At 40.2% G+C, this 12,975-nt stretch overlaps 1 protein-coding gene across 32 annotated transcripts in view; it reads left to right on the forward strand.

The window, feature by feature from the left end:
* Lrrfip2 (LRR binding FLII interacting protein 2) overlaps positions 1–12,975 on the forward strand; it is a 108,478-nt gene that overhangs the window by 57,309 nt on the left and 38,194 nt on the right. For 14 of the 32 annotated variants that reach the window (XM_042281792.2, XM_076577195.1, XM_076577193.1 and 11 more), the window contains 8 exons: positions 429–479; positions 560–604; positions 1,280–1,327; positions 1,662–1,718; positions 4,461–4,529; positions 6,630–6,746; positions 11,164–11,208; positions 12,557–12,673. In XM_042281792.2, the coding sequence (XP_042137726.2) occupies positions 429–479; positions 560–604; positions 1,280–1,327; positions 1,662–1,718; positions 4,461–4,529; positions 6,630–6,746; positions 11,164–11,208; positions 12,557–12,673 (549 nt within the window). The remainder of the gene's footprint in view (positions 1–428; positions 480–559; positions 605–1,279; positions 1,328–1,661; positions 1,719–4,460; positions 4,530–6,629; positions 6,747–11,163; positions 11,209–12,556; positions 12,674–12,975) is intronic. The other 18 variants (XM_076577202.1, XM_076577206.1, XM_076577213.1 and 15 more) reach the window with 5 other exon arrangements.

Consider the following 12,975-nt stretch of genomic DNA (forward strand, 5'->3'; position numbering starts at 1 on the left):
ATAGTGATAACAGTAACCTGGCCAAACCCATTGGGAGTCTGTCACAAAATATTCGACAATGTCCCAGGAACTACTTACTGGTGACTGGTCTGAGGCCACCATTTGGCACACTCCCACTGCCACGTCCCTCTTTTCTTCAGTGCTTTCCTGGGTCCCCGTCTCACATCCTGCCAATCGTTTTCTAAAACCAAAAGGTTGTACATGATAGAAGACTGCTAGCGCTGATTTCCTTTCTTACCCCTACAGTTTGCATTGCAGTGACTTCTGTCTTACTCATGTGTTTTTACACTACTCTAAGCACTTGGAGCTTGCTAATGAGTTATAGAATCTGTAACCATAATGTAAAGTCTTCTGCCTGCATGCTGGTGAGGTGCATTCTCCTGTGTTTCTGTTGTTGCTTATTTCTACTGTTCTGCCTCTCTTTGCAGTCTTCTTCCCTGTGCAGTGACCCGCTGGGGACATCTCCGAGTAAGAACAGGGTCAGTACTTTCGAGGAGCGTATGGCCGTCACAGCTGCCCCTGCCTTTCTTTAGGTTTAATTAGTGCGCTTATTCCGTAGGCCTCCTCTACTGCAAATACTGGTCTTCTGAGAAGTACCAGCCTGGTTTGTATTTCCCTCTTCCAGTGTGTGCTCTGTGGTGGGGCCGCTGTCATGGTGCTGACTGAGCTGTGTGGCCTTTCTGCCACATGTACTGCAGAGTAAGCTGCCTGTGCTTAGGTTACAAAACCCAGGGCATGAAAAATAATCCTGTTCTCATTGCCAAGGTAGAAATGGATGACCTCTGGTAGCTGATGTTAAGAGTCTGTTTCCATGGGTTCTGCCACATTCACTTAGTTTTCTTTGGTATGGCTTTGACCCTAGGCTGTGGCAATCAAAAGCCGACTAAGCAAGTAGAGTTCAAAGCATAACCAGCAGCTTGTGTGACGTGCCGGCTGTTGGTGCTTCTAGCTGTTGGACGTTCTGTGACTGGCTTCAGAAGACTGGGCCAGACTGCTTACCCCTGTTTACTTCCTCACCGTTTGTTCTTTTAAGAGAATAAATTGATTAATATTACCTTTCTCAAGTTATTACATGAGGATGAAGGAAATATTGTAGTGTTTTTTAAACCAAGTATATTGTTGGAGTGGTAATGAAACTGGCACAGTGAATCTTGTATGTAAGTGAAGATAACACACCGTCCGCAAACATTTTTTTGAATTATGAACTGCCAAAATAATAAAGATATTTTCAAAATAATTCCAGTACTAAATAAATAAGTAATATTCTTTTGTTCTTCAGGCATCATTGTATGATGGTGGATTATATAACCCCTATGGTTCTCGAACTGTAAGTCTAAATGGGAAGGGAATAGATACAGGAGGGGACAAGCAGTCATTTAGTCTGGCCCTGTACTAAAGCTGTGACCCATTCATTGAGCCAGCTGTGAGAAGGTGACTACTGGAGATTATGAGTTAACATATGAGGGAGTCTATAGAGAAACTCTTGGGGTATCTCCTCCCCTGTTGAGGGTGGGTGTGAGGTAGAGCGCCAGGTGAAGAAAAGCAGCTATTTTCACCTTGGGCTCCAGAGTCAAGTTGAGAGTAGGGTCACTGTATTCCCAGCAGACAAACTGAGCTGGCCATTGTTGTAAAGCCTTTCTTTCTTCTTGGAAACTTTATAGCCATCTGAATACAGTTACTACTCATCGAGAGCAAGTTCCTCCCGAAGCAGTCCTGTGGTGAGCTCCCTAGCTTCTCTGCACACTTTAGGCGTGTTTAGTTGCTCTACATTCTCACTGTAGAGCAGAGTAGTGTGTTTCATCATATTGTGCATGGATTATGTGCTCCCACGTCCGTAAAAATCAAATACTAATGTGTGCTAACTGACTGTTTTTGTGTGGACCCAATAATTTCTTAACTGAGTCTGGAACCGAGGCCATTGGACAGGCTTAAAGTTTTTGTGAAACCCTTTGCCTTTCAAGTACTGATCATTCCTGTCGGGTGTGCCGCTCTGGGCTCCCCCTGCGTATGTCCGTGCACTGCCATTTCCCTTGATTAGCAGCCCTCTGTCTGTGGAGTGATGGGAGAAGTAAACAGACCTGTTTAAAGCTTGGTCTGCACCACTACTTACTCTTTCTGGGGCATTACAGTTTCCTTTGCAGTTTATGTAGGTAAGTAATATTTGTAAAGAACAAGTCCAGAGTAAACTTCCCCAGCAAGTCCTTACATGCAACCTGTTCACAGTCATGCTTTCAGAGATGTTTTGGACATGTATGAGTGCTTTTCATTTTGGCCACAAATGGCTTCCTTCTAGTATGTGTTACTCCTTTATGTTTTCTTAAGGTATCTTTCTGTGTCAGTGCATACAGATTTATAGCATCTTTCTTTTTTTTTTTTTTGCCATTATTACCATTATTTTAAACAATTAAGCTGTGCCCCTTTTTCAATTATTTTCCCTTTGAGATAGTTTCATATCATCACATCTTTTTAATCGCAGTGTACTAGCTAGTGAATGCATAGATATCCATTTTACAAATCATTTTAGTATTGATGGTGATTGCGGTGGTCAGACATTTTCTGTATGTACACATACATGAGCTGTGCATGCACATATGGAGGTCGGAGGTCGGAGTCAGGGGTCTGTGCTGTTACTCCTCTCTACCTTATTTGTTTAGACAAAGTCTCACTTAACCTGGAGATAGATCACTGTTTTGGCTAGACTGGCTGGCCAGCAAACCTCGAGAGCCACTGTCCCCCGTCAAACACTGCCACGCCTGGCTTTTACATGGGTGCTGGGAGTCCAAAGTAAGGCTTCATGCTCGCACAGCATCTCTCCAGCCTTGTGATGAACATTCCGACATTCTCTCTGCTCTGCCTCTGCCTCTGCCTCTGCCTCTCTCTTCCTTGCACACCCACACACATGCCCAGACAGTGTACTTACATGAGTATATCTGTAAGACAAATTGTGTATCAGGAAATGTTAAGAATAGAACAGCATATGCATTTTAAAAAATAGATTATTTTTGTTTTATGTATATAAATGTTTTGCTTACATATACATGTGTGTACCAAGTACTTGCCTGTGTCCACAAAGGCATGTACTAGAAGAGGATATTGTATCCTGGAACTGTACTTATAGGAGATTGTGAGCTATCATGGCTGCTGGGAAACAAACCTAGGTTCTTTGCAAGAACAGCAAATGATATTAACTATTGAGCCATCTTTCCAGGCGTTCTATTTTTTGAGGCTGGGTCTCACTATGTAGCTCTAGATAGTCTGGAACTTACTCTGTAGACTAAATTGGACTCGAACTCACAGAGATCCATCTGCCTCCGCTGCCTTCTGAGTGCTGGGATTAAAGGTGTGGGTCACCATACTCAGAGCATATGCCTTTTAATTTTGCTATACATGACCATATTGATAACTAAAAAGACTGCACTCATTTACATTTCTAAAGCAATTGATTAGGTGTTTAGGCATTAGTTATTACTATCTTGTTATTCTTACAGATTGTCCCAAACTGGAGAAATTAATAATTATTACTAATCATTAAGATTACTTTTTATCAGAGAAAAGATAAGTTCTGTGGGCTTTCTTTTACATTTATGTTTGTAGTTCTTGACCCTCCAGACTGGCAGTTCTCGGAGATACCACCTTTGTACTTAATAAAAACTAGCATGGGTGTATTTAGGGCATAATGCCATTTTTACAAAAGAAGGTGTTTACTCTTAACCAACTGTATACTCAAATTTTAAGTTGGCAATTTTCAAACCTGGTGATATTTTTAATATGTCAAATGTAGTGTGCCCCTGCAAAAATTTTTGATAATTTTTGTATTTTCAAAAACACAACAGTTCAGGTCCTTGTCCTTGTGTGCTGGCTAGAATCTGTTTCATTTGCAATTTGGGTTTAGAATGACTACCTTAGTGATGTCAAAATGGCATCTTAGTGACATCAGAATGTGGATAAACTAGTATGCCAAGGGTGAGTTCTGCAGTGGAGCGGGAGGGACACGGTCCTTTGAGGGGATAAGAATAGTACCGTCACCGCCAGCTGCACAGGAACGAGTACCAGGAAATGAGTCACTGCCTCAGGCTTTGCTGGTAGGAACTTCTTTGACATATGTTATTTCATTTTAAAACTTTTTTTTCCTTTCTCAAATTGAAATCCTAAGTGTATTTATTGATCTCTCAAGGGACTTTACAGATCTGCAAGTTTAAAAAACCATGACCTCCCTAGCTGATTTTGTCTAGTTTACTGTTACCCTTGCCAGTGTTTAACTTAAATAAAAGAGAGTTTTGCTTTATTCTTTGTGCTTTGGGGAAGTATCTTGATTTTTTAGTGATTCTTCATTATACCTTATAGCAGCTTGGCTCATGCCAATTAATGCTGTGTAGAGTGGCCTCCTGAAACTCTCGCAGTGTGTTTGTCGTCTGTGAGACCTAACGTTATAGAAACTGAATCTTTTTCACTTTCTGTAGTTCATCGATGATGATGCTGCAAGCATTGTGTCTGCTGAGCGTGCCGGTCGTGGGCGAAGGGACAGTGTGGTGAGCATGGTCTGCATGCAAACAAATACAGCTTTTACAGTGACAGCAGTGTGTGATTATGTGAAATTTACTGCAAAGGAAAATTTGTGTTTTCCTTAAATACAGTTTATGTGAACAGTTTGCTTTGTAATGAGGCATAGACTCATGTGTCTTAGGTACAAATCATTTATTGAAAACTTTCACTTTATTTGCTGTTTTTTATGTACACATTTTATCTGCTTGATTTTCAAAATGAGCCTTTCAAAGCAAGAGTCTCACTTGTACCATTGTATAGTGCTTGTGGGTAAGACTGTGACTTTTGTCAGCTGTTGATGGCAAGATTTAAAAACACTAGTTCAGACATTTTCCCAGTTAATCATTGTGGACATGGTAATAGTTTCATGTTCTTCTTTAAGGAAGCCGACATTTTGTGGAGTGGCATTTTTGTTCTCTATAAGGAACTGATGTGGAAATTAGAGTAGAGGACTGTGTGCCAGCTTGGAGCTAGAATCAAGAGGCCTTGAAGCTGCAGTTCCTTCCAGAAAAGGTGCAAGCTCAATTAATGTGGACGATTATAAACCCAAAGTTCTCATAAAGGGAGCACCACATGTTTGTGTGAGATAAATTCTCCTAATTAAAGCATTCGTGGTCCCTTAGCCATCCAGGTAATGCTCATACTCACGGCTGAAGGAGAAATAAATGTCCTAACACCTGGAAGCTCCTTGGAAGCAGTGGCAGTAGGGACTTCACAGTGGTGGTGCTAGGCTTGCCTCAGCCCCAGCAACCTGTCAGTTAACTGGTTCTGTCCAGTGGAGATACCAATGGCTCTCGAGCCTCTTTGTTAGGTTAATACCTGTGTTCAGTGAGTAACTCTGGAAGACACCTTTCAAACTTGTAAGGTAGGAGGTGCTAATAAATATTCTATATAATCAAGTTGTAAAGAATAAAACTATTGCTTGATCTTGTTGGCCTTTGGCAGACTTTGTACTTTTTTTTTTTTTTTTTGGTTTTTCGAGACAGGGTTTCTCTGTGTAGCTTTGCGCCTTTCCTGGAGCTCACTTGGTAGACCAGGCTGGCCTCGAACTCACAGAGATCCGCCTGGCTCTGCCTCCCAAGTGCTGGGATTAAAGGCGTGCGCCACCACCGCCCGGCTCAGACTTTGTACTTTTAAAACTATTTTGTTCCTGTGAATGGGTTTCTGAATCCACTTCTTGGTGAGGAGTTTTAAAGCAAGGCAAGCAAACAGCTTCAGTTCAGAGTGACTGATGAGTGGGGTGTAGTCATTTGATAGGTGTTAATGGAGTACCTGTCCTGTCTGTGGGGTGTAGTCATTTGATAGGTGTTAATGGAGAGCCTGTCCTGTCTGTGGGGTGTAGTCATTTGATAGGTGTTAATGGAGAGCCTGTCATGTCTGTGGCATGGCGTTAAGTGCTAGGAGTGATGTGTTAAAATAGGAAGATCTCTGACTTCACAGAGCTTGTGTCCTAGTAAAAGACAGAACTAAAGTAGTGAAGAAAGGAACACACAAGGAAGACAGCTTAGGGTGTGAAGAAAAGAGCAGTTGAGTGTGAGAGAGAGGACCTTGAGGTGGAGAGGATCTGTGAGTGACCCTGGGAGAGCCCTCAGACAGTGACTTCTGACAGAAGAGGCTCAGCTGTTTGAAGAGCAAGAGAAGGACTTCCCAGGCTAGTCTTCCTCATTCTTTTGTCCAGCAGTTCCTGACATGACAAGTGAAAAGAAAGAAATTATTGTGGAAACTGAGTATTGCCCGAGTTGATAGCTATAAGGAATTATAATGTTGTAAACTGTAGTAGAGATTTGATAGTGGCCTGGAGCACTGCCTCCACCAGCTGAAGGTTCCCAGTGCTTCAGTGTGGAAGGTTTGCTTGTCATGAGCTCAGGCAGAAAATGGTCTGAGCATAGACGTGCACTTGATACTGATGAGAGAGCTTATTTTAGGGAGCTGTGACTTCACTTAGGTGCCTCTTTTCTTTTTTACTATTTGAAATAGCTCTATTGTAAATGTTTCCTCATTTCGTGATACTTTCTCAAACATCAAATGAAGACGGGCACACAACCCCCAGTTAGCTGGTGTTTGTTTCTTCTTTCTACCTTCTAAAGCTTCTCGTTTCCTCTGACTGGAAGGTCTCTGCTGCTGACTGCTTTAGTCGCTCCAGTCGTAGGGGGAGTGTTGTCTCTGAGGTGGATGACGCCGCCGGCATCTCAGACTTGACCAGCGTGAGTGCATTGCATGGGGTCATGGTGTTATCCCAGGCATGTGACTAACAGCTTATGTAGTAGCTATTTTTAAAGTTTGGAATTTAATTCACTCCTTAGACTTATTTACTTTATCATATTAACCTGAAACATAATTATTTTGGAATATATTTGTTAAGATGTACTTAAAATCCTCTTTCTTTTACCCTGTGGAATCCCCTTATAGAACTCATTAGCATATTCAATGATTCCTAATGTCATGCTAATTTTGTTTGGTATTTTTTTTCACTGTTCTTTTTTTCTGAATTATTTTAGAGCCAGTCCATTTACATCATGTCATTTCCTAACAGGTAGTTGATATGCATACCTGACCTACCGTTCCTAAGGAAATAAACAAGTAGTTTCCTAACACCAGCTCACACTTGGCCCATATTCAGGTGCTTTTGGTTTACTTTTTACCCCCTTCTTGTTTTGATAAGTCTATTAAGTGTTAGACTTTCAAAGCTGAATAATAAAGAATGTGACTTGGTAAAATGCCACTGATTTTCAGTAGTCAGAGAGAGGCTGAAGGGGTTTGAATGTGGACTCTGGATTGGTCTGAGACACCCTTCCTGGTGCTTGGGGACTGAGTGGAAGTAGAGTGTCCTTGGAGGTACCTGTGGGTGCCACCCTTCATGTGCTTTGGGACCTGCCTGCTGAACTCATCTCTCCAGCCCCTCCCCACTGGCTTGGCGTCATGCAGACAAGCCCCATTCTGATGGTCCAGCACTTTGGAGAGGATGAGAGGTAGCAGTTCTTCTTAGAAATGCAGAGATTGGTTTTTATTAGCACTTCACTTATGAAGTAGCTAGTTCTGAACTATTTTAATCCTCGAAAATCTTAATTATTTTAATTGTAGTCATAATTATTCCACATTATTAGCTTAAATCTGGCCATATAGCAATCTCATCTTGCTGTGGATTGAACCAATGGCTTGGTCTATTATGAAATTAGAAGCTGGTTTCCAAGTTATTCTGAGATGTTACCTATTTTATTAACCTGCTTAGTAACCTCTTTTTAATTTTTAGAACATTTTCATTTATGTTTATGTGTATGTATGTTCATGTGAGCATATGGCATGGAGCACATGTGTAGGTCAGAGGACAGCTTGCAGGAGTTGGATTTCTCCTCTTATGTGGTCCTGGGGACCACATGTCATGAGGCTCAGTGGCAAGAGCCCTTTACCTGCTGAGCCATCTCACTGGTCCATTGGTTCCCGCTTTTCCCCACAGATGTAATTGAATTTACTGTATACACCTGTTTTCTTGACAGCTTGTTCTCTGTTAGTCTCACAGTTCATGATGCCTGAATAGGGGTTGTACCATTTGTACATTTCGTTCTTGGCAGTTTGCTTTAGTATTTATATAGAAATGAAGAATGTTACAATTTGTCTCTTCCTGCCTCTATGAATTAAATACCTCTTTAATGTAAGCAAAAGATTATTTAGAACAGAGCTATTAAATAAAGTCTTCCTGTTATTTCATAGCCTGAAAGCCATTGCCTTTTGCATTTTTAATTAGCTATAAAATACCATTAATTTTGCTTTCTGATAATGTCCTCTAAACAGGTGACTTTCTCTAATTTAAAAAGCATATGCTTTAGTTCACCTCATTGAAGCAGATGGAAAAGGGATTTATATTGGTCATCTGTCCCTGTCCCCAGCTCTGCCTTTGCAAGCTGCTTTCTAGCTTCCATGTTGTGGGCCCATTGTATGCTCAGAGTGAGAATCCTGGCTCCAGGAGGTGCTGGAAAAGGTGCCAGCCAGCCAGTTCTACAAGACGCAGGATTCACATGCTGTCAGCTCCAGTCTTGCTCTGTAGGTCAGGGTAGAATAAAGGAAAAGAAATGTGTGCTGGCTTACTGTCCATTGCACCGGTCTTTTGAAAGAAATCCTTAACCAGATTCACTTCTAGAAATCATTAAGCCTGTTGTTCTCTTCCCTTCTATGGTTATGGAATCAGATCCACTTTCTGTGTTTTGTTTGTTTTTCATTAAACAAGTTTTAGATAATCTTGTCATTATAAGCTTGAGCATTCTTAATACAAAAATCCAAAATTCTTTATGTTCTAAAATCTAAAAGTTTTTGAGTACCTTCATCGTGCTGTGTAAGCTGGGTTGTTATAATATCAAATTAACTTATGTGTATAATATGTGAAATGTAGTACCTAAGTCTACACCAAGATATCTCAGTATGTATATATGATTATTTCTATAACTGGAAAAAAATCTTAAATTTGAAACACTTCTTTTCCCAAGTATGTGAAATGAAGGACATTTATTAGAAGTTAATGGATAATTGTGACCTAGTGAATACATTTAACAAACCGCACTGTAAACACTTTATTTAGAGTATGCTTTTATGCCTTAAGCATGATTAAATTTTATTGTATTCAAAAAAGCTTTTCAAGATCTGTCAGGTACTTTCAGTCATCATTATAGACATTAGCTTGTCATTGCAATGCACCTCTATAGATTCAGCCTCAGAAGTGAGACTGAAGGAGTCTTTGGCCAAGTCACTGCAGCCAACATAATTGGACTGCGGCATGGCTGCTTTATGCTGGCTTAACGATTCTTGAGGTTTGGCGCATGATCAGTTTGCGTTGCGACAGTTGGGATCTATTAGAATACAGTGAACACGATAGAGTCAACGTTGTGGTGGCTTCAGTGATGCAGCTTCTGAAATGTAAGATTATTCCAAGGTGATGGTCTAGTAAAATGGGTGAGTTTGGGGTCATTTTTATAAGAAAGGTGATATGAAAAGGATTTCAGATAGACTTGAATATTTTAATTTTGAGTACTTCTTTTCTCATTAACTTACTAGCAGAAAAGGATTAGAAAGTACTTAGAAAATAAGGCAGTTTATGAAGATACACTTCTTTACTTTGAATGACACTAGCTACTTACTGGGCAGTGCTTTTCACCGGTGCAGCTTGAGAGGAATTCTTCCTCATTTAGTGCAGAAAGTGGCAATAGTAAAATCCTAGCTGTCATTGCTTGCTTGTTGTAATACATTTTGTGTTACTTTTAAGTAAATCCAAATAAATTAAAATGATTTCCTTTTGAAAGTATTACAGCAAGAAGTGAAACATCAAAACCCAGCATTTGTATTACCAATAAGAGTACTAGTTGAGTAAAAGGTCTTTATTAAACATGATAACTGGGTAATAAAAAATATGCTAGAAACTTTTCCATGTGAGGAAGTTGGGTTAAAGTCATCTGAGCAAAGGCAGAAATGCTTCCTGTTTAGTAATTCACCAAAAAAGGTTTTAAAATCCCCTTTCTGGATTGGGCTGGGAAGGTTGATCTCAGATTTCAGGACTGGGAATATTTTATTTTCATTTAATTTTAAGTTCCTATGTCACTTTTCCCACTATGGCTCATAGTATATGCAAGTAAATATGCACGCTGGAGTTCATGAAACATGTCCAGAAACAGCTGGGACAGTTAGTAATTGCTTAGCCTCCAGCAAAGTTTCCCACCTCTGAATTTTTTTCCCTTAGCTCTAGTTAGAATTTTGGAATAGATCTTTAAGGAACCTTCCTTCTTGAAGCGGGTCTGGGAAGCTGGGTAAACCTGAGTTAGCAACAGAAGATAGGTTAGTCTGACTGTGGCATGTTGAGATAATGTGTCACTGTGGAGATACCAAACTAAGTGAAGCCTGTGAGTACAGATAGGTGGAGTGGATTCTGAGCCGTATACACTAAGTGCTATTCCTTGTCTGAGTACAGAAAAGGATATACAGATGCAAGGATTGCATGATCGAGATCAGACAACAAATAGATCGGTGTCTCAGTGTGCTATGGAAATGCTATGAGGAGAAATGAAGTAGTCTCAACACTTTGAGGCTTGCGGGGGAAAGCAAGGGAAAAAGAAGATGGAGAATGTGTCTGCAACATTGCTGTTAAGATTTTGAGAGACTTGGGGTCGATTGTCCTTGGCAGAGCAGGGCCTGGTGGGGAGAAAGGCTGATTTCCTACACCTTTTTGTACTGCTTGCGTTTGCTATGTGTGTAAGAACACATGTGTGTATATAACCTGCTATGGGCATTCAATAGTTTTATGTGTGCATTTAAAACATTTTTATATTGACCGTTTCAATGCTCATATTGAGGTTTGTATGTAGTTTTCTTTAATGTATTTACTAAATACCATGAAGAGAAAAATCAGTCTAAACAATCTAAAATTTTGAGTTTATGCAGCTTGCTTCTGGTCTATATTCCTTAGGCTGTGAACTAAAAATTCTTGACATTTTGTTATAACTTTTATTTCAGTTTTAATGTGTTTATTTTTGATTCTACACATCACTGAACTTGGAAAGCCCCATTGAGATTGCCCGTCTCCCCACGAAACAAGTCAGCATGCTGTACATCTTCTTGATCCTCATCTCTCTTTTTTTCTAGTTGGATGAAAAATCGGACAAACAGTATGCTGAAAATTACACAAGAGTGAGTATAAAATTCTTGATAGGATGGAGCTCTCAAGGTCAGCCCTGCACTTCCTGTGACTCATTCATCTTGTCCAGCACAATTGGCCAGTCGAGCTGCCCTTCCCGCCGTCTGTTTCCTGTCGTTGACCCCTCAGGATTCCTCCAGCCTTAGATCATGTGAAAGCCCTGGGAAGAGAGAAGCCTGAGCTTTATTTCACAGGACGTCATCCCTAAAGCTCTTGGCTACTCCTTTGAGTCCCACTTTCTAAAAATTGATATCGAGAAACCATTGAACATGAAAATGAAGTATCTAGGAACGGACCAACAAACCCATAGCTTTGATTTTTGTTTTTGTTTTTTTTTTTTCCTTATAGCTAAGTTATGTCTATAAGGAAAGTAGGATAACTCGGATGTAGAGGAGTGCCTCCGTAGTAAAGTTTCTATTTTCTAAACATATTTTTAAGAAGCCGGGGCAATGATCTATTGTATTAAATTTTATAATGCAAAATTGTAAGCCTATGCAATTTTAATTTTTTATTTAAGCCGCATTCTAGAAAAAGCAAAATAATATTCAACCCAAATAACCAACACATTTTAAAGTAGCATCAATGTAGATATTTTGTTTGGTGATGTTTGAGTCAGGGTCCTGGTATGTAGCCTAGGCTGACCTTGACTTCCTGCCTCAGCCTATTGCTGGCATTACAGTACTGCACCACTGTACTCTACTTAGAAATGATTGTGATGATGCACTTTGTGCACTCTTTTTCTGCAATAAACCCTCAAAATCTGGTGTATATTTTGTACTTATATCTCATAACTACACATCAGGTGGTTTCCTATGGCTCTTGACAAGTATTCCAGGTAGCACACATCTCCTGTTTATTAGTCAGGAGTGGGGTTTAGAGAGAACCGTCTAAATTCATAGCCGTATACAGTGTTCTTGCTCTTAGCTACAAATAGGTTTATCTTTCTCAGCAGAGATGAGCTGCTTAAGCAGTGTTAGGAACTGAGGTAGGGAAGTGCTAATTAGACATTAGTTAGGAACAATTAATGTTGTTCTAAAACAACTCTACATTAGCCTGAGAGCTCACCCAAGTAGTGTTTGGATGTAACAAAGATAAGCCTAGAATACAAAAGCTTCTATAAAAATTATTTCCACCTTGGAATTTTAGATTCTGGTAAAGTGTTTGAGATAATGAAATGATACTTTTTCTCTCTCCAAACCAATCTAAATTGCCAACGTGAATTGCGCTTGGTAACCTCTCGACTGTATTGTTAGAATGTTCATCTGAAGCTCTCACCTGCTTCTACCACTATGCCCCATGTTTAATCTTCACAGCAAACGTGTCATTCTCTCTCTTTTCCAGCCTTCTTCTCGAAATTCTGCCTCAGCAACGACACCTCTAAGCGGGAACTCATCCAGACGGGGCAGTGGGGACACCAGCAGCTTAATAGACCCAGATACCTCATTGAGTGAACTTCGGGTAAACCACAGTTTGTCTGCCTTTGCAAAGCAGCCTGGCTTTCTTTGTAGTTTGTGGAGCTTTTTCACATTTAATGTGACGTAGGAGGAACAAAATAGGGTTTCTGTAAAAACATGGTTATCACATCTCAAAATCCCACTTGGATGTTTCAGAGCTGAAAGGAAGGGGACTGGATCATTCTTTTTTTCAGTTATCTTTTCTGAAGATGTGATGGCATTGTAATGGATTCTATCAATGACAAACAGTTATGTAAAATATATGAAAGTAATTCTTCAAGAATGACCTTGCCATGTTTTAATTGG

Source organism: Peromyscus maniculatus, chromosome 7 (assembly GCF_049852395.1).
Source record: "Peromyscus maniculatus bairdii isolate BWxNUB_F1_BW_parent chromosome 7, HU_Pman_BW_mat_3.1, whole genome shotgun sequence".
Classification (NCBI taxonomy): domain Eukaryota; kingdom Metazoa; phylum Chordata; class Mammalia; order Rodentia; family Cricetidae; genus Peromyscus; species Peromyscus maniculatus.